The sequence below is a fragment of the Lissotriton helveticus genome, chromosome 7 (assembly GCF_964261635.1).
Source record: "Lissotriton helveticus chromosome 7, aLisHel1.1, whole genome shotgun sequence".
NCBI classification, from domain to species: Eukaryota; Metazoa; Chordata; class Amphibia; order Caudata; family Salamandridae; genus Lissotriton; species Lissotriton helveticus.
The window spans coordinates 1961114247-1961140471 of NC_136068.1; the positions used below are offsets into that span (position 1 = coordinate 1961114247).

Consider the following 26225-nt stretch of genomic DNA (forward strand, 5'->3'; position numbering starts at 1 on the left):
GCCATCCTCTGCTCCCGGGTCTGCCGCCTCTAACCAGTGAGCCACACCACTCCACTAATGCCATCTCAGACTTCACAAAAGCAGACTTCTGTGTGAGGCATATATAACTAATAAGGAATTGAAAGATCACCAGTGCTTAGGAGGCTGTAACACCTGGGAGAAAGTGTGGTTCTATAAAAATGATCCGGAAACTGAAAACACATATTCACTTTTACACTTATGAGCTTTTATTATTATTATTATTATTATTATTATTGCTATTGAAAATTCTCAGGTGCACAAGACTGAATCTTTACAGAAAATCCCAAAGTAGTCAGGGAAGTATACCATTGTAAAGTTCCTTCTTAGAATCTTCTATTTCATAAAGTTTAGAGTGTCATAAAGTTTAGAGTGTCACCTTTTAGATACGTCGGAATGCAAAATTCTGGTTACTGATTCACTGGGAGGAGTTTGAGCCCGCTTGATGCTGGGGGGCCCCACGCCAACCTTCGTCAGTCTCTTTCCCAGCTTGAGAAGGGTTTAGTAAAAACTAGGCGGGAACACTATCTCTTTTAAAGTCTTTCAAATTCCAGTGGAGTGATTGGAAACCTCAAAGTTAAGGTCATGCTAATACGGAAATCACCAAGAAAAAGTTGGAAAATGTAAATTTTCAAATATGACATTATATATAAATACATACACACACACACACATAAATAAAATAATAAAATTAGAAGAAAAAATCAAGTTGCTAGTGGGAATACAACAAACTCATTAAACAGGGAACAATGAATCTACATGAGGACAATGAAAGTATTTCCAGCATAATATTTCTCAGACCTCTAACATTTGAAATGTGTGATCAGCAACCTATGCATACTATAGAGAAACATATTGTAGTATAGGAGGAGGAGGCTTGAACTTGTTGTTAAAGTGTTATGCAAACGTCACTCCGACGAGCAAGCGAGAGATCTATTTTATAAGGCCCACAGGGAGAAGTTGACGCAATCATTGGATATGCCAGGAGGCTTGAGAAAAGAAATAATGAGCAACGTGACAGTGGATAATAGAGGATGAAAGTCTACAAAATTCTGAAAAAACTTTCAGACACTCTATATTATAAATGATGCATAAAGACTTAAGGGCATCTTCTCAATCAGGCAAATAAATCTCTTTCCTCTAGTTAAAAACACTGGTGAAGCGCATAGGAATGTTAACCTGTCAGAAAATATTATCTCCCTCTGATAAACAGATGTGCACAACCAGCATGATTTATTTGTTCACCTTATAAAGTTCAAGAAGCTGTGCTGCCTGACAAATGTAGCCAATCAACAAATAGGACAGGGAATACCCTGTGTGCACCACTGCTCAATAAGATGGTGGCGTCTCTGTTTTCCTAGATTATTTAGTGATTGAAGAGTTTGAGTGCTGACACTATGTTATCGTTTTGGAACAGCAGGTCTGATAATTGCTACAGCTGATTTTCTCCCCCTCCATGGCCTGCAGCAATCATTTTAAAAGAATTTTCTGCAACTCATTTTTTTTAATTATATATCTAGTCAGGAAAGTTTGTATTCTGGAAGTTCAGTAAAGATCATAAATGGAAATCTCCCTTTCATTGGCATATAACTGGGCCTGTTCATTGATTCATAGAATGTGTCATTCCATTTATAATGCCTACAAAAGACCCTTGCACTTTCAGCAGAATTGCTGGGAACTATCACATTCTGTAGAAACTTACAGAGAATTAAAAAAACATGGGTTCACTAGTTCAAAATATTGCACCTTCCATCCTGCAGAAACGTCTGTGTCTGTGCATAAGTCTGATAAAAAGATTTACTTCCGTAGTGAAATACTTGCACTTTGTGGTGGTTTCATATGCAAAATTCCCCTTGACATTTCAATGACACCTTTTATGAACCTTTCCAAGGAAACGTCAATAGATAATTTTACCAAATATTTGCAAAAGTGTAAAATGCGTGCAATGCTGTACATATATCCACGGGAAGTACTGAAATGGGTATTGTGAACAACATTAAAGTTTCTGCGAAGGAAGTGTTTTTTTTTCTATATGAAAACTGTTTATAACACTGAGTATAAAGACTTTCCTGCAAAAAACTCCAATAGAATATTTAACTGCTCCCAGTTACTAGCCAAAAAAAAGCATCTTGAATATTCTTATTATCGTTCTAATTCTGAGGTCGCCTTAAAGAATCTTATTGAAGCAAAAATATCTTTTAATAAATCTACAGAAGCTGCTTCCTCTTATCTTTTAAGAAGTAGCGCCCGTTACTATGGTGGTCAGAACAAAATGGGCAAACTACTTGCAAATTATTAAAAAATTCGTAAAGAGCGGACTAAAATTAATTCCATTCGCAACTCCGCTTGAGACTCCTTATTCAAAGATGATGATATTCTTAAGGAATTCGTCTCTTTTTATAAAGAATTATACACACCGGAGCAACAACCTTCCTCTGATGCACTTTCCTCTTTCTTCCACTCCATTCTCCCCCCTCTAGCACATGATACGTATTTTACCTCGTTGGACTCGGATATTACCCTATCTGAAATTTAAAATGCTGTTTCAACATTAAAAAGGGGTAAAGCACCTGGCCCGGTTTTACTATTGAATTTTATGCTCACTTTGCCTCCTTATTACTTCCTCATCTTTTATTGCTTTATCAGTTTTTTGTAAAGAACGGCTCTTCTTCAGGTACTTTTCAAGAAGCCGTGATCTGCTTAATTCCCAAAGATAATAAAGATCCCTCTTTCTGCAAAAATTATCGCCCAATTTATTTGGTTAATTTAGATTATAAGATATTTGCAAAGATTCTTGCCCTTCGTATCGGTCCTATCCTACCCAATATTATTGGCCCGGAACAATCTGGCTTTATCAAAGGTCGTTTCTCCCGACAACTCCAGGGTTTTCTTTAATATTCTTAGTAAAGCCTCTTCCCTTAATTACCCCATTGCTGCTATAGCATTAGATACTGAAAAGGCATTCAGTAGGATTGGATGGGATTTCATGTTCTAAGCAGTTAAGTGGATTGTGTTTCCTGCTAAATTAATCTCTCGCATTTCATTATTATATTCAGGACCCAAAGCCTCTATCTTTGTTAATGGGAAATCCTCTGATTACTTTTCTCTTTTTAGAGTAGTTCGTCAAGGTTGCCTCCTATCCCCCCTTTTATTTATCATTGCTTTAGAGCCTTTTAAACAAAGATTTGTTTAGATGACAGAATATCTGGTTTTAAACTTGATACTTCCCATGTTAAAATGTCAGTCAATGCTGATGACATTCTTCTTTATTGTTCCGACCCCTCTACTTCTCTTCCCGCCTTTCTCTCTCAAGTTGACACTTTCTCTCAATTATCTGGATTCCGACTTAATTCTGATAAATGTGAAGTTGTTCCTTTAAATGTTCTTTGTTTAAAACAATATTTTGTCTCTACTGGTTTTTCTTGGAAAACTTCTAAAATTAAATACTTAGGAGTATGGTTCTCTCCTACCATCCCAGAGACTCTGAAAGAAAATTTTGATCATCTTTCAAAGACTTTGTCCGCGTCTTTTGACCGTTGGCATCCACTCTTTCTCTTCTGGTGGGGTCGTCTAGACTCTATTAAGATGATGCTTTCTCCGATTATTCTCTATCTTTTATCCATGATTCCAGTCCATATCCCTGGTTTCTACTTTAGAAAACTTGACTCTATATTAAACAAGTTTCTTTGGAAGAATAAATGTCCCTGAATAGCTCTTAATGCTCTCAAAGCTGATAAACTTTCTGGCGGTCTCAAATTTGCTGATTATAAATCCAATCATTAAGCTTTTTCTTTGAGACAATCTTCCCGCTGTCTTTCTTATGATCAAGATCATAGTGTTTATCGTCCTATTTGGTTGAATATTGAGAAATACTTTATGGCTCCATTTCATTTTACTGAATCTCTTGCTTTCACTAATAATATCTCTTCTTTTCGCCCTCAGGTGATCTCCCATACGCGTGATATATTACTACCTTTTCTTCCATCCTCTTACCCTGCTTTTTCTTCATTAGATCAGCAAGCTATTTTGTGCAATCACTTATTACATATTAAGGGCCGTACCATTTATTGGAAAACTTGGAGATCCAAAGGTTTACTCTGCATTTCCCAACTGTTATCTAATAATCTTCCTCTCTCTTTTTCGGATCTTCAATTACAATTTTCTTTACCTTCTTCCTGTAAACCTCAATATGACTCACTTCTTCCTGCTCTTTTGCACTATCTTCTTTCCCTGCCGCTTGACCCCATCATTCCCACCAAATGCTCCAATCTCTTTTCTTCATTGGCTTCTACTACTTCGGCCTCTTCTCTTTATAGAAATGTATTCTTCTCTTCTGACAGGACCAAGAGTAAATGTGAGTTGGCCTGGGAAAAGGATCTTGTAGAATGTTGGTCTATTCCTTTTTGGGACAAATTATGGTTAAAAATTCATAAAACGTCAAGAGCAGCTAATACCTCTCAGACTCTTTATCTTATTTACAAGCGCCTTCTTTTTACTCCAATGAAATTGGCTTCTTTTTCCTCAGACCTCCCCTCAAACTGCTGGTCATGTAAGGGGTCTTCAGCTGAAAAGCGCGCCGGACAAACCATTTTTAAAATGTTCATTCTTACCTTTTGTATGTGACAGCCGCATTTCCTGCACTTTACCGCCCTCGTGGTCCCGTTCCGCCCCGGCTTGTGCCGTTTGTTGCGGAGGACCAGTCCGAGGTGCGCACTTCCTGGAGGCTGACACCACTTCCGCCCTGCGCTAGTCCTTGCAGGTGAGCGGTCTAGTGGTCCCTCACCCTTAGTACTTAATGGGGGCATGGAGGAAGCGCAGCGGACGAGCGCAGCGGGAGCGCCGACTTCGCGCCGAAGTCGCGCACAAGTCAAGCCCGTCTGCGCCCGTCCGCGCCAGTACGTGCCCAGGGCCCAGTCCCGATGCCCTCAATTGTGTCACGTATACCCGTACTGCTCTATTGCGGTTGCGGGGACCCCCCTGCTCTTCGAACTTTGTTTTTAACTGTCACAATGCTCCAACTTCTTGTCCATCCTGCAATCTTTCATTGGAATCTTTTACCTCTCGGATAGACTCTACGTCCTCTACCTTTTGGAACCCTCCCTCCCGGCGCAGCTTTCTCCCTTCTAAATTACCTAATCCTGGTCCCTCTTTGAAATTTATTAGTATCAACTGCCGTTCTCTCGCTAAACACAAGAGAGACATTTTTGACCTTCTACAGACAGTCAGCCCAGCTGCCATGTTTATAACGGAAACATGGTTAAATGAGAGCTCTGGCCCCGACATCGCCATGGCTCTCCCCAATGATTACACCTACGTTGGGCGAAACCGGCCTCTTAAAGATGGCGGGGGAATTGCCATCATTTTCAGGAGAGAATTCTCCTGTAAATGGGAAGATCTTGATTTCCCTAACTGCAAAGCTGGTTTGTTTAAGCTATTACTCACCCCGCACTTTACTCTAACCGGCACGCTGATTTATCGTCCGCCTGGCTCAGCGAGTAGCTGGGCTTCCTCTCTCCCTGATCTTATTGCCCCACTCCTTGCACAATCAAATAACTTTATGGTTGTTGGTGATCTAAACATCCATTTTAACTCTGCTTCGTGTGCCACTTCCACACGTTTTTTACAGGATCTTGCAGCTTTAGATCTCCACCTCCACAATTTTGACCCCACTCATAAGGCCGGTAACCTTTTAGACCCTATTATTTCTAATCTTTCTGGCATCTCGTACCAATCCTCATTGCAGGTCCCTTGGTCGGACCATTTTATTGTAAATTTCTCTATTGAAATGGCTACTTTTAACCCCCCCACTCCCACTCTCCCCCACAAAGCCAGTAGGAATTGGAAACGTTTAGATACAGACAAACTAAACTTGTTTCTTACTAATTCAATTCCTCCATTGTCCAGTAGTATGTCTACCAAGGAGCTACCTTCTGTTAAACGGTGGTTGACAACTGCCTTGGATTCTTGTCTCCCAATGCAAAAAAATAAATCGCATATTCATCACCCACCAGCTCCATGGTTTACTGACGCCCTTCGCTTAGAAAAATCTAAATGCAAAAAATTGGAACGCATATGGCGCTCCAATTATGATGCTGGTCAGAAAGCAGAATATAAGGCTGCTCTTAAAACCTACCACACGTCTTGTGATAGTGCCAGAGCTTCCTTTGCGAACACCACGCTCCTTACGGCGCAGAATAGACCTAAGGCCCTGTTCAAAATTGTGAAGGAGCTGTCAGGTGCATCTACTGTACCCAAGGCCCCCAGCCTTGACACCTCCCAGTGTGAAGTTTTGGCCAATTTCTTTGTTGAAAAGATCGAGAAGATCTATGACACCTTCAATTCTTCTCCTGCTGTGTCCACTCACCTTGTTTCAACCGCATGTACTCCCCCACCTGTCACCTCCCCTTGTTTTACTTCCGTGCCTCCTCAACTCCTTGCCTGGGACCCCATCTCCCCTACGCTTCTAAAAAAGTATTTACAGGACATAACATCTGGTTCCCCCCTTGACCCTATGCCTCCTCAAGTCCTGAGTTCTTTGGACCCAGCCCTACTCCTTATTATTTTGAAGGTTTTGAATGCCTCCCTTACTGAAGCTATCGTTCCCAACGAATGGAAGCACGCTATGGTGGTCCCATTATTAAAAAAGGCCAACTTAGATCCTAATAACCCGTCTAATTTTCGCCCTATCTCTTTACTTTCATGTTTTTCTAAAATCTTGGAGAAACACGTTAACTCTTTGCTTAATTCTCACGTGGAAACTTCTAACCTTCTTCATGGTTCTCAATCCGGGTTCAGGGCCGGTTTCTCGACTGAAACCACTCTCCTTGGTGTGTCAGAATCCATCAGGCAAAAGGTGGACAACGGGGAGACTGTGGCACTCATTTTGCTTGATCTGAGTGCCGCATTTGACACCGTCTCCCATTCCATCTTGTTGTCCACCCTGAGAGAGGCGGGTGTCGATGGTTCCGCCCTGGCCTGGATTTCAAACTTTCTGTCTAATCGCACGTTTCAAGTTTTTTCCTCTACTTCTGCCTCATCAACTTTTTCCTCTAATCACGGTGTCCCACAAGGTTCTATCCTCAGTCCCCTTTTTTTTAATTTATATGTGAGAACTCTTGCTTTTTTGGCGGAACAGGCAGGTCTCTCTATTTATTCCTATGCTGATGACACACAAGTCATCTACTCACTTTCCACCAACAAGCACCTCCCCTTCTCCTCCCTTCAAGCTGGACTAAAACAGATTTCGGCATGGATGTTTGAGCACAAATTAAAACTGAACGGGGAGAAAACAGAATTGCTCCTGTTTGGCTCTGACATCCCGCTCTGGGGCCCACAACATTGGCCGCCGGAGATGGGCCCTCTTCCCACTCCAACTTCTACTGCTCGTAATCTTGGGGTCCTCCTGGACAATCAATTGTCCTTCAGGCAACACGTCGTGAAAGTCTCCGCCACCTGTACCACCATCATCAGGTGGCTAAGGAAAATCTCGTGGATGCTGCCTGCTGACACCCTGAGAACTGTAGTCCAGGCTCTTGTCATCTCACGCCTGGACTATGGTAACATCTTACTTCTGGGTGCCTGCAAGGAGGTAACTAAGAAGTACCAGGTAGTACAAAATATGGCTGTTCGCCTTATTTGTAACCTACCCGCCAGAACCTCAGCCTCGTCCCACATGCGTAAACTACACTGGCTGCGGATCGAGAGCAGGGTCAAATTTAAGGCATTATGTTTTATGCATAAAATTATGACCGGAAAAGCGCCACTTTACCTATCTGTTCTGGTGCAGCAATATCTTCCACCGCGCACACTTAGGTCTTCCACCCAGAATAAGTTCAGGATACCGCGTATCAAGAGAGCAAAAATGGGAGGTCGCTCATTTTCTCTGCTGGCTCCCTCTCTTTGGAACTCTTTACCCCCCCCTCTGCGTTCTGAAATGTGCTTCCTGACTTTCCGTAAGGGAATTAAGACCTGGCTTTTCAATATGTAAGACTGCTGATTAGACGCCCCCCCCCATTTTGTATACTGTTTTATATGCCTAGCGCCGGGAAACCTACGGGTAGCTGTGCGCTTAAGAAATGTAATAATAATAATAATAATAAAATAATAATTTAAATCATTTGCTTTTCATTTGCCCCTCTCTTTCCGGTTTTTGGCATTTAGGGGCCGATTAGGATCGCGTACGGACTTGAGTCCGTCCGCGACCCCTGAGGAGGAGGGAACGTCCGCAGGGGCTGCGGCGTTCCCTCCGAGCAGATTAGGATGTCACCGCCAGGGTGGCGGTCACATCCTCTATCTTTAACATTGCGGCGGATGCAGCTTCAAGCTGCACCCGCCGCAAGGTTAAAAATGCATGCATCGCATTTGCATGCACAAAGCAGCAGGCACTGCGCAGTGCCGGCCACTTTGTGCATGCAAATGCAGGGGGTACCTTAGGTACCCCCATGTGCACCCCCCACCCCCCTTTCACCCAGGGGGCCCGCAACGGGCCCCCGAAGTGAAAGTCCGTATGCTTTTCCACGGCGGAAAAGCCGCCGCGGAAAAGCATGTATTCACCACCATCCTAATATGGCTGGCGGTGTCTGATAGACACCGCCAGCCATGTTAGAGCTTTTCCGCCGCGGTCGGAAGGTGACCGCGGCGGAAAAGCTGCGGACGGAATTGCAGACCCACCAGCCATCCTAATTTGGCGGTGAGTCTTTGGAGGCTCCGCAGCGGTTTTTCCGCATCCTCCAGGCCGGCGGTGGCTTCCGCCGGCCCGGAGGATGCGGAAAAACCGCAATCATAATCGGCCCAAAATCTGGTCCCAAATTAATACGATTTTCAACACCCAAATCCCTTTTTCCATTTCCAACATTTAGGTTCCTTATCACCCTCCTGGCCGTCCCCTAACCCCGCCCCCTCATTAATTGATTTGCTGTTAGCGATAGCCCTTCACCTAATTACTTCCAACTGGAAACTAGCCCAGAACATTTCCTTCAAAGCTTGGTGGAATGCTGTTTGTTTCCATCATAGATTAGATACAGGCAATATCACACCTATTTCCTTATGCATTAAAAGGGATATTTTGTGGCTTCCATTATCTTCTTATCTAACGAACTCAGCCTTAGCTCCCCCCACTGTAGCTAGTACTTCAGATGAAGTTAGGAAACCTCCATAATTTTCTTTTTTGTCTTTTTTTTTATGTTTCTGATGAATTTCATTCGACATTACTCCTTTCTCCTTACCCTACACGCTGTTTGTCTATAATTCATATTATACTTATTAATGCTAATGTTGTTGAATTAGATTTGTGATTCAGGTAATGCTTTTTTCCTATTATTCTTCCTCCCTTTATCTCCCTCCCCTCTTTCGTTCCCTCCTCTTCCTTCTCAGTAGTTTTTCATTGTATTTTTCCCTTTATGATATTTCTTTATTATGTATGTTATAATCTTTTCTTCAATAAACTTTAAACTTAAAAAAGAATATTTAACTGCAAACAACAATAAATACATTTCTTCAGAATGTGTAATTTCCCTAATTCCTATTGACATTTTTTCTTAAATTTGAATTTGAACTTGATTATTAGGCATGGCACAGTACATTCCAGTAAATTGCTTTTCAGTTGCTTCGGTGACTCAAAGTGACTCATCGTATTGTGTTGATTTACAGATCATTTCACCAGCACTCCTGCAACGGTCTGCTATATAACTCCCTCAATTCCCATTCTTGTCAGTTTGGTTTGAGTGAAAGAAAATATTATAAATGTTATATGTGGAACCGTCGGAAGGCAGACCTCACAACCTGGACATACAGTTATTGGAATGTTTTCAAACTATAATATATATTTCACTGAACTGTTTCTCTTCAAATGCATCACACACTTGACCTCTGCTTCCTTTTCTCAGGCAATTGAGGACAGTGGTACAGATGACGTGTCATCAGGCCTGATCATCAAACCAGGACCCGAAGCAGGCAAAGTAAGTAACTGCGCCAAATGCAGCGACTGCATCTATTCTTCATCTGTGTTCAGGCAGGTTTCAGAGCTTTACATAATAATGTAAAATACTATCATCTGCATTTTGTTTGGTAATTTTCATTCCTTTATATGCACGTTTTTGTGAGCAGAAGCGATACTTGAAGCTCCTGATGAAGGCTAATACACCTCATACGAGGGTCTAGTTGGCAGAAACGTATTGACCAATGATCAATGACACACAGAGGCAGGGTCAGGTGACTGTGCAGAGTCTCTTCACTCCTTATTATTCTGGCCCAGGAAGACATGAATAAAGTTGCATGCTTCCTCTGTAGTGACCTTTAGTTATCACTATCACTTTTCTCATGTATGTCCCAATCTAGCAGTCTCACCCCCTTTGAGAGCTCCATAAGCCTTCGACCATATATCAAAACATCGGAAGATCTCCTCCTTCTTATTGAGGGAGTTGTACCCCACACTGTGATCTCCTGTCATGGTGTGAGGAGAATCCTAATGATGTAGCATGCCACCTCAGGTATGTGAGGGAATGTGTCCCAAGAAAAGGAATGCTTTTCTTCAGCAAGGTTTTTCATTATTTCCTGCTTTGCTTAGACTCAGGTTTTTTTTGTGCGAAAGATAGAATAAATTCTCTCCATAGAGTGAGCACTGTTTACAGTACCAACTTGTCTACCAATATCAACTTCCTTTCTCAATGTAGGTTTGCTGAGTTTCTCGGGCTTGATATAGAAAAATCTGTCTGTAGTAGGTTATTTTTGGGGGGAACTGACATTCACCATTTTGAGGACCATGGTTTTCTGTGAACAGTTGTATCTAGATTGAACACCGTACCCAATGAGGGTTTCCTATAAATGTGTGGTTGACTGTTAATGTGAACTATCCTAGCTGTAAAGTGTGTGGTATACGGTCAATGTTGCACATAACGCTTGCTTTCTACACCTAAGGGAGTTGTATCTGTAATGGCAACAATAATGGCTAATTTAGTAAGCCAAAACCCGTCTGACTCTACACTAGGTTTTGTTCTGCTATTTGATTAAATTAGTGCAACACTACTCGGAGTGCTGTTTCGTGATTTAAAGGATGCTGAAGATTTATATATATATATACATTCACTGAAAAAAACATAGGTTTCAGGGCTGTTATAGCTAGCTAGACATTTCACTCGTACAAAACCATTGAAATTCCTCCGTTATAGTTAGTTCTGCTAACTATAACTCGCGCGCCCACAAACCACTGCTGATGATGTCACAAATTACATAATTCATGACATGGTCAGTGACATCACTGATGACATCACTGCTGACATCATCCAGTGAATGTGGTTTGGTTAGTTATTTAAATATGCAATATATATGTAGCAATCTGCATTGAAGAATGAGTGGATATATAAATATAAATATCTGGCTTGAGGATATAGTAGCAGTGTGATTGACAGTTTACTTGACTAATTTATAGTGTCTCACTAAATATATTGGATGGTGACTAAACTGTGTGAATATCTGTATCACTTTGTCAGTTGTTGTGTAAACTGCTCCACCAGTTGGTTACTAGCTATGTGAAAGTCTATATTAGTTATTGATTAGTTACCTGAGTATTTGTATGGGTTTTGTGGGGGGTGTGTGACTGCCCAAAGATGTGTGAATAGTTGATTCAGTAGGTATATGAGGTTAAGACTACATGTTATAACAGTTGTTTGGTTGAGGGAATATCTTTATGGGTGTGGTGATGAGCAAATATATTTCTCAATGGTACATGTCCAACAAACTAGAAAAATAAAAGACAGTGTATGTGACAGTTGTATATAAATAAGTATACATAAGACTCAGTGATTGTGTGAGTGACTGTATGGATTACTTTATACTTGTAATAGTGATTTTAGTGGTGTTTGTATAAGTGTGTAGCTGAGTAAATGTAAATATGATCCATTGTTTGTATAAGTGAGTAGGATGACTGCATAAGTGAATAGGATGTGTGCTGGTGTGTAATGTCAACATAGGTGTATAAGTATATTTAATAGTGTTCTATTGATCATTGACAGCATGTATGAGTGGATATATAGGTAATTGATCAGATGTGTGTGTAGATCTAGAAATCACTGAGTGGGTTTTTAGATACTTGTATTGGTGTGTCAATGGATTCAAATATAGTACTCTGTATTTTACAAAGAGTGATGAAAGGTTATACTAGTGTATGCTGAGGTGTATCTGATTGTCATGTAGATGATGTCAACAGTGATGTCATCAGTGATGTCATTTGAGATGTCATCAGTGATATAACTGACCTGATGAATGATGTAATATGTGACATCATCAGCAGTGGATTGCGGGCGTGCGAGTTATAGTTAGCAGAACCAACAAAATGTGAAATGTCCAGTTAACTATAACAGCCCTGACACCTATGGTTTTTTCAGTGAATTTCTAAGATTTTTTAAATGCTAATTCCTAACTATAACATGTCTGAAACCTATGGTTTTTTCAGTGAATTTCGAAGGTTTTTTAAATGATAATTTTTAAATGTAATAATAGATATATGTATTTTTTACACTGCTTTTCTACAGTTTTTTAACTGTTTATTTTTACATATTTTATTTTTTAAATTACATAATATATTTTTTATATAAACGGAAATAAAAATGTTTTTTAAAATATTGAAACAGAAATATTGTCTTTTTTTGTTGAATGTAGAAGTGCAGAACTATAAGTGTGTTGGTTGGTTAGCGGACTGCATGCATAGTGGATAGGGGTTCGAAGCAGTCCATGTGCTAAGGCCTGGCTCACTGCATGAGTACTTGGGTACTGACTGAATGATTAGAGTACTGCAAGGAGAGTGCCTGGGTGAATATGTAAGTGTTTGGTTTGTGGTGTAATGAATGGATTAGCACATGGTGCTGAATGGGTCACTAGAGGAGTGTAAGGGGAGTGACAGGGTGTTTGCTGTAGGTGTATGGAAACTGACAGGGTAATTCAAGGTATGAAAGACAAGTGTGTAGGTGGTTACAGGACTGCATGCATAGTGGATAAGCGTTTGAAGCAGTCCATGTGCTAAGGCCTGGATCACTGCATGAGTACTTGGGTACTGACTGAATGATTAGAGTACTGCAAGGAGAGAGTGAATTTATGAGTGTTTGGGTTTTGGTGCAGTTTTTTCAATTTTTTCAGATGGGTACTGGTGGTAACTGACTCTGACTAACCAGTCTTTGAGCCAGTTCTATTCTAAAAGACACTTAGAATTAATGTTCCCTCTAATTTTTTTTCTCTGTGTGCGGCAACCATGGCTATGTGCGCCAGGAACCGAACCGTGCGTATCTGCGGCGCCAAATGCCACTCGTTTCTGGTTCCCTTCTGCCCTCTGTCCCACTCGTTTTTGGTGCCCTTCTGCCCTCTGTCCCACTCGTTTTTGGTGCCCTTCTGCCCTCTGTCCCACTCGTTTTTGGTGCCCTCCTGCCCTCTGTCCCACTCGTTTCTGGTTCCCTCCTGCCCTCTGTCCCACTCGTTTTTGGTGCCCTTCTGCCCTCTGTCCCACTCGTTTTTGGTGCCCTCCTGCCCTCTGTCCCACTCGTTTGTGGTTCCCTCCTGCCCTCTGTCCCACTCGTTTTTGGTGCCCTTCTGCCCTCTGTCCCACTCGTTTTTGGTGCCCTTCTGCCCTCTGTCATACTCGCTCTTGGTGCCCCTCTGCCCTCTGCCCCACTAGTTTTTGGTTCCCTCCTGCCCTCTGTCATACTCGCTTTTGGTGCCCCTCTGCCCTCTGCCCCACTAGTTTTTGGTTCCCTCCTGCCCTCTGTCATACTCGCTTTTGGTGCCCCTCTGCCCTCTGCCCCACTAGTTTTTGGTTCCCTCCTGCCCTCTGTCATACTCGCTTTTGGTGCCCCTCTGCCCTCTGCCCCACTAGTTTTTGGTGCCCTTCTGCCCTCTGCCCCACTTGTTTTTGGTTCCCTTCTGCCCTCTGTCCCACTCGTTTTTGGTGCCCTCCTGCCCTCTGTCCCACTCGTTTCTGGTTCCCTCCTGCCCTCTGTCCCACTCGTTTTTGGTGCCCTTCTGCCCTCTGTCCCACTCGTTTTTGGTGCCCTTCTGCCCTCTGTCCCACTCGTTTTTTGTGCCTTTCTGCCCTCTGTCATACTCGCTTTTGGTGCCCCTCTGCCCTCTGCCCCACTAGTTTTTGGTTCCCTCCTGCCCTCTGTCATACTCGCTTTTGGTGCCCCTCTGCCCTCTGCCCCACTAGTTTTTGGTGCCCTTCTGCCCTCTGCCCCACTTGTTTTTGGTGCCCTTCTGCCCTCTGTCCCACTCGTTTTTTGTGCCTTTCTGCCCTCTGTCACACTCGCTTTTGGTGCCCCTCTGCCCCTCTGCCCCACTCATTTTTGGTGCCCTTCTGCCCTCTGTCCCACTTGTTTTTGGTGCCCTTCTGCCCTCTGTCCCACTCGTTTTTGGTGCCCTCCTGCCCTCTGTCCCACTCGTTTTTTGTGCCTTTCTGCCCTCTGTTCCACTCATTTTTGGTGCCCTTCTGCCCTCTGCCCCACTCGTTTTTGGTGCCCTTCTGCCCAACTCGTTTTTGGTGCCCTTCTGCCCTCTGTCCCACTCGTTTTTGGTGCCCTCCTGCCCTCTGTCCCACTCGTTTCTGGTTCCCTCCTGCCCTCTGTCCCACTCGTTTTTGGTGCCCTTCTGCCCTCTGTCCCACTCGTTTTTGGTGCCCTCCTGCCCTCTGTCCCACTCGTTTCTGGTTCCCTCCTGCCCTCTGTCCCACTCGTTTTTGGTGCCCTTCTGCCCTCTGTCCCACTCGTTTTTGGTGCCCTTCTGCCCTCTGTCCCACTCGTTTTTTGTGCCTTTCTGCCCTCTGTCATACTCGCTTTTGGTGCCCCTCTGCCCTCTGCCCCACTAGTTTTTGGTTCCCTCCTGCCCTCTGTCATACTCGCTTTTGGTGCCCCTCTGCCCTCTGCCCCACTAGTTTTTGGTTCCCTCCTGCCCTCTGTCATACCCGCTTTTGGTGCCCCTCTGCCCTCTGCCCCACTAGTTTTTGGTTCCCTCCTGCCCTCTGTCATACTCGCTTTTGGTGCCCCTCTGCCCTCTGCCCCACTAGTTTTTGGTGCCCTTCTGCCCTCTGCCCCACTTGTTTTTGGTTCCCTTCTGCCCTCTGTCCCACTCGTTTTTGGTGCCCTCCTGCCCTCTGTCCCACTCGTTTCTGGTTCCCTCCTGCCCTCTGTCCCACTCGTTTTTGGTGCCCTTCTGCCCTCTGTCCCACTCGTTTTTGGTGCCCTCCTGCCCTCTGTCCCACTCGTTTTTGGTGCCCTTCTGCCCTCTGTCCCACTCGTTTTTTGTGCCTTTCTGCCCTCTGTCATACTCGCTTTTGGTGCCCCTCTGCCCTCTGCCCCACTAGTTTTTGGTTCCCTCCTGTCCTCTGTCATACTCGCTTTTGGTGCCCCTCTGCCCTCTGCCCCACTAGTTTTTGGTGCCCTTCTGCCCTCTGCCCCACTCGTTTTTTGTGCCTTTCTGCCCTCTGTCACACTCGCTTTTGGTGCCCCTCTGCCCCTCTGCCCCACTCATTTTTGGTGCCCTTCTGCCCTCTGTCCCACTTGTTTTTGATGCCCTTCTGCCCTCTGTCCCACTCGTTTTTGGTGCCCTCCTGCCCTCTGTCCCACTCGTTTTTTGTGCCTTTCTGCCCTCTGTTCCACTCATTTTTGGTGCCCTTCTGCCCTCTGCCCCACTCGTTTTTGGTGCCCTTCTGCTCAACTCGTTTTTTCTGCCCTTCTGCCCTCTGCCCCACTCGTTGTTGTGCCTTTATGCCCTCTGTCCCACTCATTTTTGGTGCCCTTCTGCCCTCTGTCCCATTGTTTTTGGTGCCCTTCTACCCTCTGCCCCACTCATTTTTGGTGCCCTTCTGCCCTCTGCCCCACTCGTTTTTGGTGCCCTTCTGCCCCACTCGTTTCTGGTGCCCTTCTGCCCTCTGTCCCATCATTTTTGGTGCCCTTCTGCCCTTTGCCCACTCGTTTTTGGTGCCCTCCTGCCCTCTGTCCCACTCGTTTTTGGTGCCCTCCTGCCCTCTGTCCCACTCGTTTCTGGTTCCCTCCTGCCCTCTGTCCCACTAATTTTTGGTGCCCTTCTGCCCTCTGTCCCACTCGTTTTTGGTGCCCTTCTGCCCTCTGTCCCACTCGTTTTTGGTGCCCTTCTGCCCCCTGTCCCACTCGTTTTTTGTGCCTTTCTGCCCTCTGTCATACTCGCTTTTGGTGCCCCTCTGCCCTCTGCCCCACTAGTTTTTGGTGCCCTTCTGCCCTCTGCCCCACTTGTTTTTGGTGCCCTTCTGCCCTCTGTCCCACTTGTTTTTTGTGCCTTTCTGCCCTCTGTCATACTCGCTTTTGGTGCCCCTCTGCCCTCTGCCCCACTAGTTTTTGGTTCCCTCCTGCCCTCTGTCATACTCGCTTTTGGTGCCCCTCTGCCCTCTGCCCCACTAGTTTTTGGTTCCCTCCTGCCCTCTGTCATACTCGCTTTTGGTGCCCCTCTGCCCTCTGCCCCACTAGTTTTTGGTTCCCTCCTGCCCTCTGTCATACTCGCTTTTGGTGCCCCTCTGCCCTCTGCCCCACTAGTTTTTGGTGCCCTTCTGCCCTCTGCCCCACTTGTTTTTGGTTCCCTTCTGCCCTCTGTCCCACTCGTTTTTGGTGCCCTCCTGCCCTCTGTCCCACTCGTTTCTGGTTCCCTCCTGCCCTCTGTCCCACTCGTTTTTGGTGCCCTTCTGCCCTCTGTCCCACTCGTTTTTGGTGCCCTCCTGCCCTCTGTCCCACTCGTTTTTGGTGCCCTTCTGCCCTCTGTCCCACTCGTTTTTTGTGCCTTTCTGCCCTCTGTCATACTCGCTTTTGGTGCCCCTCTGCCCTCTGCCCCACTAGTTTTTGGTTCCCTCCTGTCCTCTGTCATACTCGCTTTTGGTGCCCCTCTGCCCTCTGCCCCACTAGTTTTTGGTGCCCTTCTGCCCTCTGCCCCACTCGTTTTTTGTGCCTTTCTGCCCTCTGTCACACTCGCTTTTGGTGCCCCTCTGCCCCACTCATTTTTGGTGCCCTTCTGCCCTCTGTCCCACTTGTTTTTGATGCCCTTCTGCCCTCTGTCCCACTCGTTTTTGGTGCCCTCCTGCTCTCTGTCCCACTCGTTTTTTGTGCCTTTCTGCCCTCTGTTCCACTCATTTTTGGTGCCCTTCTGCCCTCTGCCCCACTCGTTTTTGGTGCCCTTCTGCTCAACTCGTTTTTTCTGCCCTTCTGCCCTCTGCCCCACTCGTTGTTGTGCCTTTATGCCCTCTGTCCCACTCATTTTTGGTGCCCTTCTGCCCTCTGTCCCATTGTTTTTGGTGCCCTTCTACCCTCTGCCCCACTCATTTTTGGTGCCCTTCTGCCCTCTGCCCCACTCGTTTTTGGTGCCCTTCTGCCCCACTCGTTTCTGGTGCCCTTCTGCCCTATGTCCCATCATTTTTGGTGCCCTTCTGCCCTTTGCCCACTCGTTTTTGGTGCCCTCCTGCCCTCTGTCCCACTCGTTTTTGGTGCCCTCCTGCCCTCTGTCCCACTCGTTTCTGGTTCCCTCCTGCCCTCTGTCCCACTCATTTTTGGTGCCCTTCTGCCCTCTGTCCCACTCGTTTTTGGTGCCCTTCTGCCCTCTGTCCCACTCGTTTTTGGTGCCCTTCTGCCCCCTGTCCCACTCGTTTTTTGTGCCTTTCTGCCCTCTGTCATACTCGCTTTTGGTGCCCCTCTGCCCTCTGCCCCACTAGTTTTTGGTGCCCTTCTGCCCTCTGCCCCACTTGTTTTTGGTGCCCTTCTGCCCTCTGTCCCACTTGTTTTTTGTGCCTTTATGCCCTCTGTCACACTCGCTTTTGGTGCCCCTCTGCCCCACTCATTTTTGGTGCCCTTCTGCCCTCTGTCCCACTTGTTTTTGGTGCCCTTCTGCCCTCTGTCCCACTCGTTTTTGGTGCCCTCCTGCCCTCTGTCCCACTCATTTTTTGTGCCTTTCTGCCCTCTGTTCCACTCATTTTTGGTGCCCTTCTGCCCTCTGCCCCACTCGTTTTTGGTGCCCTTCTGCCCAACTCGTTTTTTGTGCCCTTCTGCCCTCTGCCCCACTCGTTGTTGTGCCTTTATGCCCTCTGTCCCACTCATTTTTGGTGCCCTTCTGCCCTCTGTCCCATTGTTTTTGGTGCCCTTCTACCCTCTGCCCCATTCATTTTTGGTGCCCTTCTGCCCTCTGCCCCACTCGTTTTTGGTGCCCTTCTGCCCCACTCGTTTCTGGTGCCCTTCTGCCGTCTGTCCCATCATTTTTGGTGCCCTTCTGCCCTTTGCCCACTCGTTTTTGGTGCCCTCCTGCCCTCTGTCCCACTCGTTTTTGGTGCCCTCCTGCCCTCTGTCCCACTCGTTTTTGGTGCCCTTCTGCCCTCTGTCCCACTCGTTTTTGGTGCCCTTCTGCCCTCTGTCCCACTCGTTTTTGGTGCCCTTCTGCCCTCTGTCCCACTCGTTTTTTGTGCCTTTCTGCCCTCTGTCATACTCGCTTTTGGTGCCCCTCTGCCCTCTGCCCCACTAGTTTTTGGTGCCCTTCTGCCCTCTGCCCCACTTGTTTTTGGTGCCCTTCTGCCCTCTGTCCCACTCGTTTTTTGTGCCTTTCTGCCCTCTGTCACACTCGCTTTTGGTGCCCCTCTGCCCCTCTGCCCCACTCATTTTTGGTGCCCTTCTGCCCTCTGTCCCACTTGTTTTTGGTGCCCTTCTGCCCTCTGTCCCACTCGTTTTTGGTGCCCTCCTGCCCTCTGTCCCACTCGTTTTTTGTGCCTTTCTGCCCTCTGTTCCACTCATTTTTGGTGCCCTTCTGCCCTCTGCCCCACTCGTTTTTGGTGCCCTTCTGCCCAACTCGTTTTTTTGTGCCCTTCTGCCCTCTGCCCCACTCGTTGTTGTGCCTTTATGCCCTCTGTCCCACTCATTTTTGGTGCCCTTCTGCCCTCTGTCCCATTGTTTTTGGTGCCCTTCTACCCTCTGCCCCACTCGTTTTTGGTGCCCTTCTGCCCCACTCGTTTCTGGTGCCCTTCTGCCCTCTGTCCCATCATTTTTGGTGCCCTTCTGCCCTTTGCCCACTCGTTTTTGGTGCCTTCCTGCCCTCTGTCCCACTCGTTTTTGGTGCCCTCCTGCCCTCTGTCCCACTCGTTTCTGGTTCCCTCCTGCCCTCTGTCCCACTCGTTTTTGGTGCCCTTCTGCCCTCTGTCCCACTCGTTTTTGGTGCCCTTCTGCCCTCTGTCCCACTCGTTTTTGGTGCCCTTCTGCCCTCTGTCCCACTCGTTTTTTGTGCCTTTCTGCCCTCTGTCATACTCGCTTTTGGTGCCCCTCTGCCCTCTGCCCCACTAGTTTTTGGTGCCCTTCTGCCCTCTGCCCCACTTGTTTTTGGTGCCCTTCTGCCCTCTGTCCCACTCGTTTTTTGTGCCTTTCTGCCCTCTGTCACACTCGCTTTTGGTGCCCCTCTGCTCCACTCATTTTTGGTGCCCTTCTGCCCTCTGTCCCACTTGTTTTTGGTGCCCTTCTGCCCTCTGTCCCACTCGTTTTTGGTGCCCTCCTGCCCTCTGTCCCACTCGTTTTTGGTGCCCTCCTGCCCTCTGTCCCACTCGTTTCTGGTTCCCTCCTGCCCTCTGTCCCACTCGTTTTTGGTGCCCTTCTGCCCTCTGTCCCACTCGTTTTTGGTGCCCTTCTGCCCTCTGTCCCACTCGTTTTTGGTGCCCTTCTGCCCTCTGTCCCACTCGTTTTTTGTGCCTTTCTGCCCTCTGTCATACTTGCTTTTGGTGCCCCTCTGCCCTCTGCCCCACTAGTTTTTGGTGCCCTTCTGCCCTCGGCCCCACTTGTTTTTGGTGCCCTTCTGCCCTCTGTCCCACTCGTTTTTGGTGCCCTTCTGCCCTCTGTCCCACTCGTTTTTGGTGCCCTTCTGCCCTCGGCCCCACTTGTTTTTGGTGCCCTTCTGCCCTCTGTCCCACTCGTTGTTGTGCCTTTATGTCCTCTGTCCCACTCGTTTTTTGTGCCTTTTTGTGCCTTTCTGTCCTGTGTTCCACTTGTTTTTTGTGCCTTTCTGTCCTGTGTCCCACTCATTTTTGTGCATTTTTGTCCTGTGTGCCACTAGTTTTTGTGCCTTCCTGTCTCGTTTTTGTGCCTTTATGCCCTCTTGCCTTCTGTTCCGCTCGTTTCCCCAACAGCTGTGGCCTTTTGTTTAAATATTGCTGACAATCAGAGCCCCTTCACGGGCTCCGATTAACAGCAATACTAAAGTACACGCTGTGTTTGCAAAAGTGTCTACGCTTTTGTTAGTAAAGCGTGGGGCAGACTGTGGCATTTTTTGTTTAAGTATTGCTGTTAATCGGAGCCCGTGAAGGGGCTCTGATTGTCAGCAATATTTAAACAAAAGGCCACAGTCTGCCACGCACCCAACGCAGCCGCAAACACCATAATCCCCACAATCCCCACCAGCCCCCCCCTGCCTCCTTACCTGCACTCCGCACTCCTCATGCCCGCCGCCACCACAGGAAAAGTGCCTCATGTTCGCGCCGCTCGCTTTTTAAAAGCGGCGGGCGGTGCGACTCTCTTGCGACGTCATGTGTGCGCGCTCCACGCTAGGTGGTGCGCGCGCGCGCACGGCCTAGAGAGAACCATGCTTAGAATACAGTTAAAACACTTACATACACTAGGGAACACTATGCGTTGGGGCGCTCCTGTAATTAGAATGACATTCTCTGTAAGCCCCTAGTACATAATAGGACAGGGGGATTAAAACTACCTCTTAAAATGCGCAACAGGGCGCGTTTGCACACTGGTGAAGGGAGGGGGGATGAGCTTTGTGCAAACACTCCCTGTGGCCATTTCAATTTGGGAGATTAAGTCCCCTTGAATCCTGAGGGTCCCTGGGGTCCGAGTAGCTCACTAGGTACCTCCAGTAAGCGCCATAGAGCTGCGTTGCAGAGAGGCACGGCCTGGACCACCTCTCTGAAACACAGCGCAGTGGCGCTTACTGGAAGCACCTGGTGGACTAGTTGGCCCCCAGGGTCCCTCAAGATTGAAGGGTAATTATTTCCCCATCTTAAAACCCGCCACAGGGCATGTTTGCACACGTCACCTCAGACTGCATCTGTGAGAAAGTGCCATCTTTCTTGCATTGGTATGCCCCCACTTTTGTCTGAACTGCTAATGTGCTTTGACTGAGTGTGCCCTGGGCTCCTGCCAATCAGGAGCCCAGGGCCTGTGTTCCTTTCCTAAAACTGTATTGAAGCTGAAACCCAATTGGCATCTCTGGCCACATGTCAGCCCCTGGTAAATGGTACCCTAGGTACCCAGGGCATTGTGACCAGAGAAAGCCCCTAAGTGCTGCAGCACTTATTGTGCCACCCTTAGGGGCCATGCACCCTGACACCCACACACTGCCTTTGCGGGCTGAGTGTCCTGGTGCAGAACTAAAGAAAGAGTCGACGTGGCACACATCCATGTGTGCCATGCCCAAAAACCCACTGCCCTGGCATACCTCAGTCACCCCTCTAGCTGGGTGCTCTATGCCAGTGGTGTGGGCACATATGCATGAGCCCTGTGCCCCTGCAGTACCCAGGGGCATTCCTGGGCACTGTAAGTGCAATGATGCCATTAGGAGTATATGATGCTGGGAGGTTGTCATTACAAACTCCACAGCACCATAATGGCTACACTGAAGACTGACAAGTTTGATATCAAACTTCTCAGCACATTAAACCCACACTGATGCCAGCGTGGGATTTAATGCACGACAGAGGGCAACTTAGAGCTGCCCCCTGAACATAACCTACAATCCATGTCTTGTCTGAGAGGCTGCCACACAGCAGACATGTTGCTGGACCCATGGGTTGAGAGCCTCCCGCTCTTCTGGGCCTGCAACAAGGCACATCCTGGGCGAGGTGCTAGGTCTCCTCTCCCAGGATGGGCAGGGGAAGCTTCAAAGGCATACAGCCTTTGTGAGCTTCTCCAGGCCACTTGCTGTACTCAGCAACTGGCCCCCACCAGTTCTGACCCCCACTCTGGTGGGAAGACTGGCGGGAAACCCTACGTGACGAAAGGAGGTGTGCCAACTCCACCCCTCAGGGAGAGGCAAAGTGAAGCACAACTACAGGCCCCGGCCATCTTGAGGATGGGGAGCCCTGCCCAATGAGAGATAGGCTCCTGCCCCCATACCACAGGAGAGGAGCAGGATAGGGGGTGTACTCACCCTAGGACAGGGACCTATTTGTCCCTGCCCTTCCCCTACCTGTAACACCCTGAAATGTAGTATTTAATGCACCCTGAACCTTCCTTCCTCTGATCCCGATTTTGAAACAAGAAAGAAGACCAAGAAGAAGATTTCCTGCTGTGCAGCTGCTGACAAGAAGACGACACCAACTGACTTGGCCCCAGCCCTACACGCCTGTTGATCCTTCAAGCTGCTCCTGCTAAATCCCGGCGTCTCCTGCGAACAGCAACCTCAAGAACCCCGTAGGACCTGCCTGCCTTGACCCTCTTAGAGACTGGGACTCACACGAGCAGTGGCTCTGCTCAAACAGCAACACCCCTGGTGCCAGCCAGGAACCGCAAATCCAGCCCACTCTGCACCCGCCGAGCCCGGTCTGTGCCCGAGTGGACAAAGTCACTGTTGACGTTCTCCCGGCAATTCTGACCTGGAATCCAGTGCCCAAGGGCCATTCTCAACCACCCATATGACGCCTGCAGACTCAGAACCAGGGACCCCTCCAACCGTGACCAGCAGAGAGTAATATTTCCCAACGTCCAAAGACACCCCTGCACCCGGCGCCCCCGGCCTCCTGAGCCCAACTCCAGGGTGCCTACCTACCCTCCAAGATCCTAACTTATCCCTCAAAGTGTTGGTTGCTCCAGAAGATCCACCGTCCCCGAGCCGTCAGCCTTTGTTCCCTTTTAAAGATCTCCATTGAATAACATTGAGCGCCCGACGGCTCGAAAGCACCCTGCACCTAGCCGCCTGAGTGCCCCTGGCAGTGCAACCTTTGTCCTATCCTACTTCCCCATATGCCCTGAGCAAGTGACCAGGAGCCCAGTTCCAAAAGTCGCATGGCCTGCTAGCCAGCAGCCACCAACCAAAGGTCCCCTGCCTCTCATTGGATGACATTGGGCCTAACTACATCTGCACCTGGCTGCCCCTGTGCCGCTGAGGGTGTACCAACTGTACCTACCTGACCCTGGGGGACCCTTGAGTCTATGCCCAGAACCTTAACTCTGCCAGTCGAGTACTTACCGAAAAGCCGATAACTCACTTTTCTTCTATAGGCTAACATTGACTGGTTTCACTTGGAAATTCTTCTAAGTCTCGATTTTTTGAAACTTACAAATATTCCTCTAAAGTCATCTGAACTACGAATTCTAATTTACTCACCTGTTATCAGGAGAGACCGCAGTGCTGCATCTCTGATCCCAGTACTGTTCCTGAAAAGTAATTCTAACCATACTTACCAGTAACTTGAATTTCCTTCCATAGGATATCATTGCCTGCTTTTTGCTGAAAAAGTTTCTAAGTCTCGATTTTTGAAACTTACAAATATTCTCTAAAAATCGTGCCAACGATAAAAACTTAATTACTTGCCTGTTTTGGATAGAGGTCCCAGTGCTGAACCCAGGAGTCCAGCACTGGATTACAAAAGGGACGTGAACATACTTTACCTGCAAAATTGAATTTCCTTCCATAGGATAACATTGGTAATTCCAACTGTCAAAGTTTCTAAGTGTCAACTTTTAAAATACAATAACATTCCTGAAAATTCACTACTGTAACCAAAACGCTTTTAATTAACTGTTTACACATCATGTCCCGGGACTGAATCTAGAATCGAGTCCTGTGGTCAGAAAAGTAATCTACAAAGTAACTAATTGCATTTAACCAGAAATTCCAATTGAGCTCAATGTTGCATTGTTTGAAATTGTTTTGCCTATTGCAACAAACTGTAACTATTGCATTCAAAAATTCTATTGCCTATTTGAAAAGTATTTAAATAAAGTAACTCATCCTGAGAAATTATATTTTGATACCTTGTTGGTCCTAAAATAAAACAACTATATCTTTTGATACAAAACAATTGGCCTAGAGTTCAGTTCTTGAGTGTGAGACCATTTGCAGACTGAGTGTGTACAACAAATGCTTTACACTGTCCTCTGATGCTGCCTTACTGCTCGACCAAGCTACCACTTTAGAGAGTAAGGTTATATCTAACTTTAACGTCTGCCAAACCTCTGGGGACTGGGTACTCTATACACACTGTACCTTACTTTGGTCTAGTATATATAGAGCCACTTTCCTACACCATCCCCTCCCTTCAACACTGTGTAAACGCGCCCTGTGTTTGTTTTAATTTGGGAGATTAAGTCCGCTTGAATCCTGAGGCTCCCTGGGGTCCAACTAGCCCACCAGGTACCTCCAGTAAGCGCCACAGAGCTGCGTTGCAGAGAGGTTTAAAAGGGGTGTGGCCTCTGAACACCTCTCAGCGACGCAGCTCCCTGGCGCATACTGGAGGTACCTGGTGGGCTAGTTGGCCCCCAGGGACCCTCAGGATTGAAGAGAAATTAAGGCTCCAACTTACAACTCACCAGGGGGCGCGTTTGCACAATTGTGAAGGAAGGGGGCGGGGCCTGAGGAGGCCTAGGGGGTCTAGGGGGTCAGGGTGTTTCTACCCTGCCCCCTTTGCATGTTTTGCACGTTTATTTTTCAGCTTTCTTGTGCCTCGGTTCTACCGAGGCACAACATGGCTGCCGACCCTTCCTGGTTTGAAGTGTTGACAGCCAATTAACATAAAGATCGTGCTCAGGAAGATCTGTGGCCCTAGATATATATATGTTTTTACTTTTGAATTTCTCAGCAACAACTTAACAGATTTACACCATTTAACAAAAAGGCACGACTCTGAACCAAGGGCAACCTTTTTGCCAAATTTGGTGTAATTCCATTCAGCAGTTCGGGCTGTAGCTGCAACTGAAGGTTCCAATGGGAAATTGCACGGGGAAAACATGTTTTGCGACCCCCTTTTCAATTCATTGGTTCACATGGAGTAGGCATAGAAAACAGATTTTAAAAGCCATTTTACACTTTAAATTTGCATTGATAAAAATATTTGTAGGAAACAACTTGATGTATCATGGAAAGTAATGTCACCTGAACTAACAATTCATTCTTATTTACATATTTACATGTGCAAAAAACGCTTATAGTGTGTAAATAGTTGTGCAATATATCGCAATGTCTTCTGCATCAGTGCCTTGGAGAAAATATACAGATATTTACTAAAGCATTAAAATGTACGTAAAATACGCACAAATTATAGTGCTCTCTCCTGATGATACCTCCAATTATACCGAGGGAAGGACTTCACCCATGGCCTGTATCCAAGTTTCAGGCATTGCTGATATTGGTTGTTTCTCGACTTGGGTACCGATCACCCTCGATACTGCACTGCCATGAAGGTGGCCCATATATCCACACATAAGTAGCGTTAATTTCACACCAGACAAATCTGGGTTAAATCCCATTACACAATGCTGTACTCTTCATATCTAACTCCTACTAGCAACCTATCCTGAAGTGCTAAATTCCTAAAATGTGTTAAAAAGTGACTAGTGTATGGGTAAAACGATTAAAACCAATTATAATATTAGGACCGCAGATTTCAATTCCCTAAAACAGACTGAGCCCAGTTCTGTCTGAGTTGAATAATCTGCACTGCAAGTGAGAACTAACTTAAGATTCAAAAAGAGTTTGTTTGGCTTTTTTTGTGCATAACTCCTAACAGCTGAGAAAAAGTCACAAAATCATGCACCTAAATATATAGATAAATTGTGTACATTTGGAGATTCATACATAATGTCTGACCATTGCCATGATGTGACTATGAGGAAACAATACCACATATCTTATTAGATGCAACTCAGACAATGGATACGCAAATGACATTGGAGAAAAATTGTACATGAACTTGAAGTCTACTCAATTACTATCAGCAGATAGGGAGGCCCTGATCCAATGCAGTCAATGGGGTCCACCATGTACTAACTGCGCAAATAAATTCCTAACAGTCAAAAGTATAAATACAATAAAATGTATCATATTAAAACAATAAATAATTATCAAAAATAGTAAAACTATTTAAAATAATGACTACTGTATAATTTGACCTAAAGTATACCCTATATGGACCTACCAACTATATATATATTCACTGAAAAAACCATAGGTTATAGACCATATAT

At 46.4% G+C, this 26225-nt stretch overlaps 1 protein-coding gene across 1 annotated transcript in view; it reads left to right on the forward strand.

Moving 5' to 3' along the window:
* The window catches only part of LOC144770018 (putative cation-transporting ATPase 13A4), a 380863-nt gene that overhangs the window by 94513 nt on the left and 260125 nt on the right, over positions 1–26225 (forward strand). Inside the window, exon 13 of the mRNA XM_078654211.1 lies at positions 9903–9974. Coding sequence (XP_078510337.1) covers positions 9903–9974 — 72 coding nt within the window. The remainder of the gene's footprint in view (positions 1–9902; positions 9975–26225) is intronic.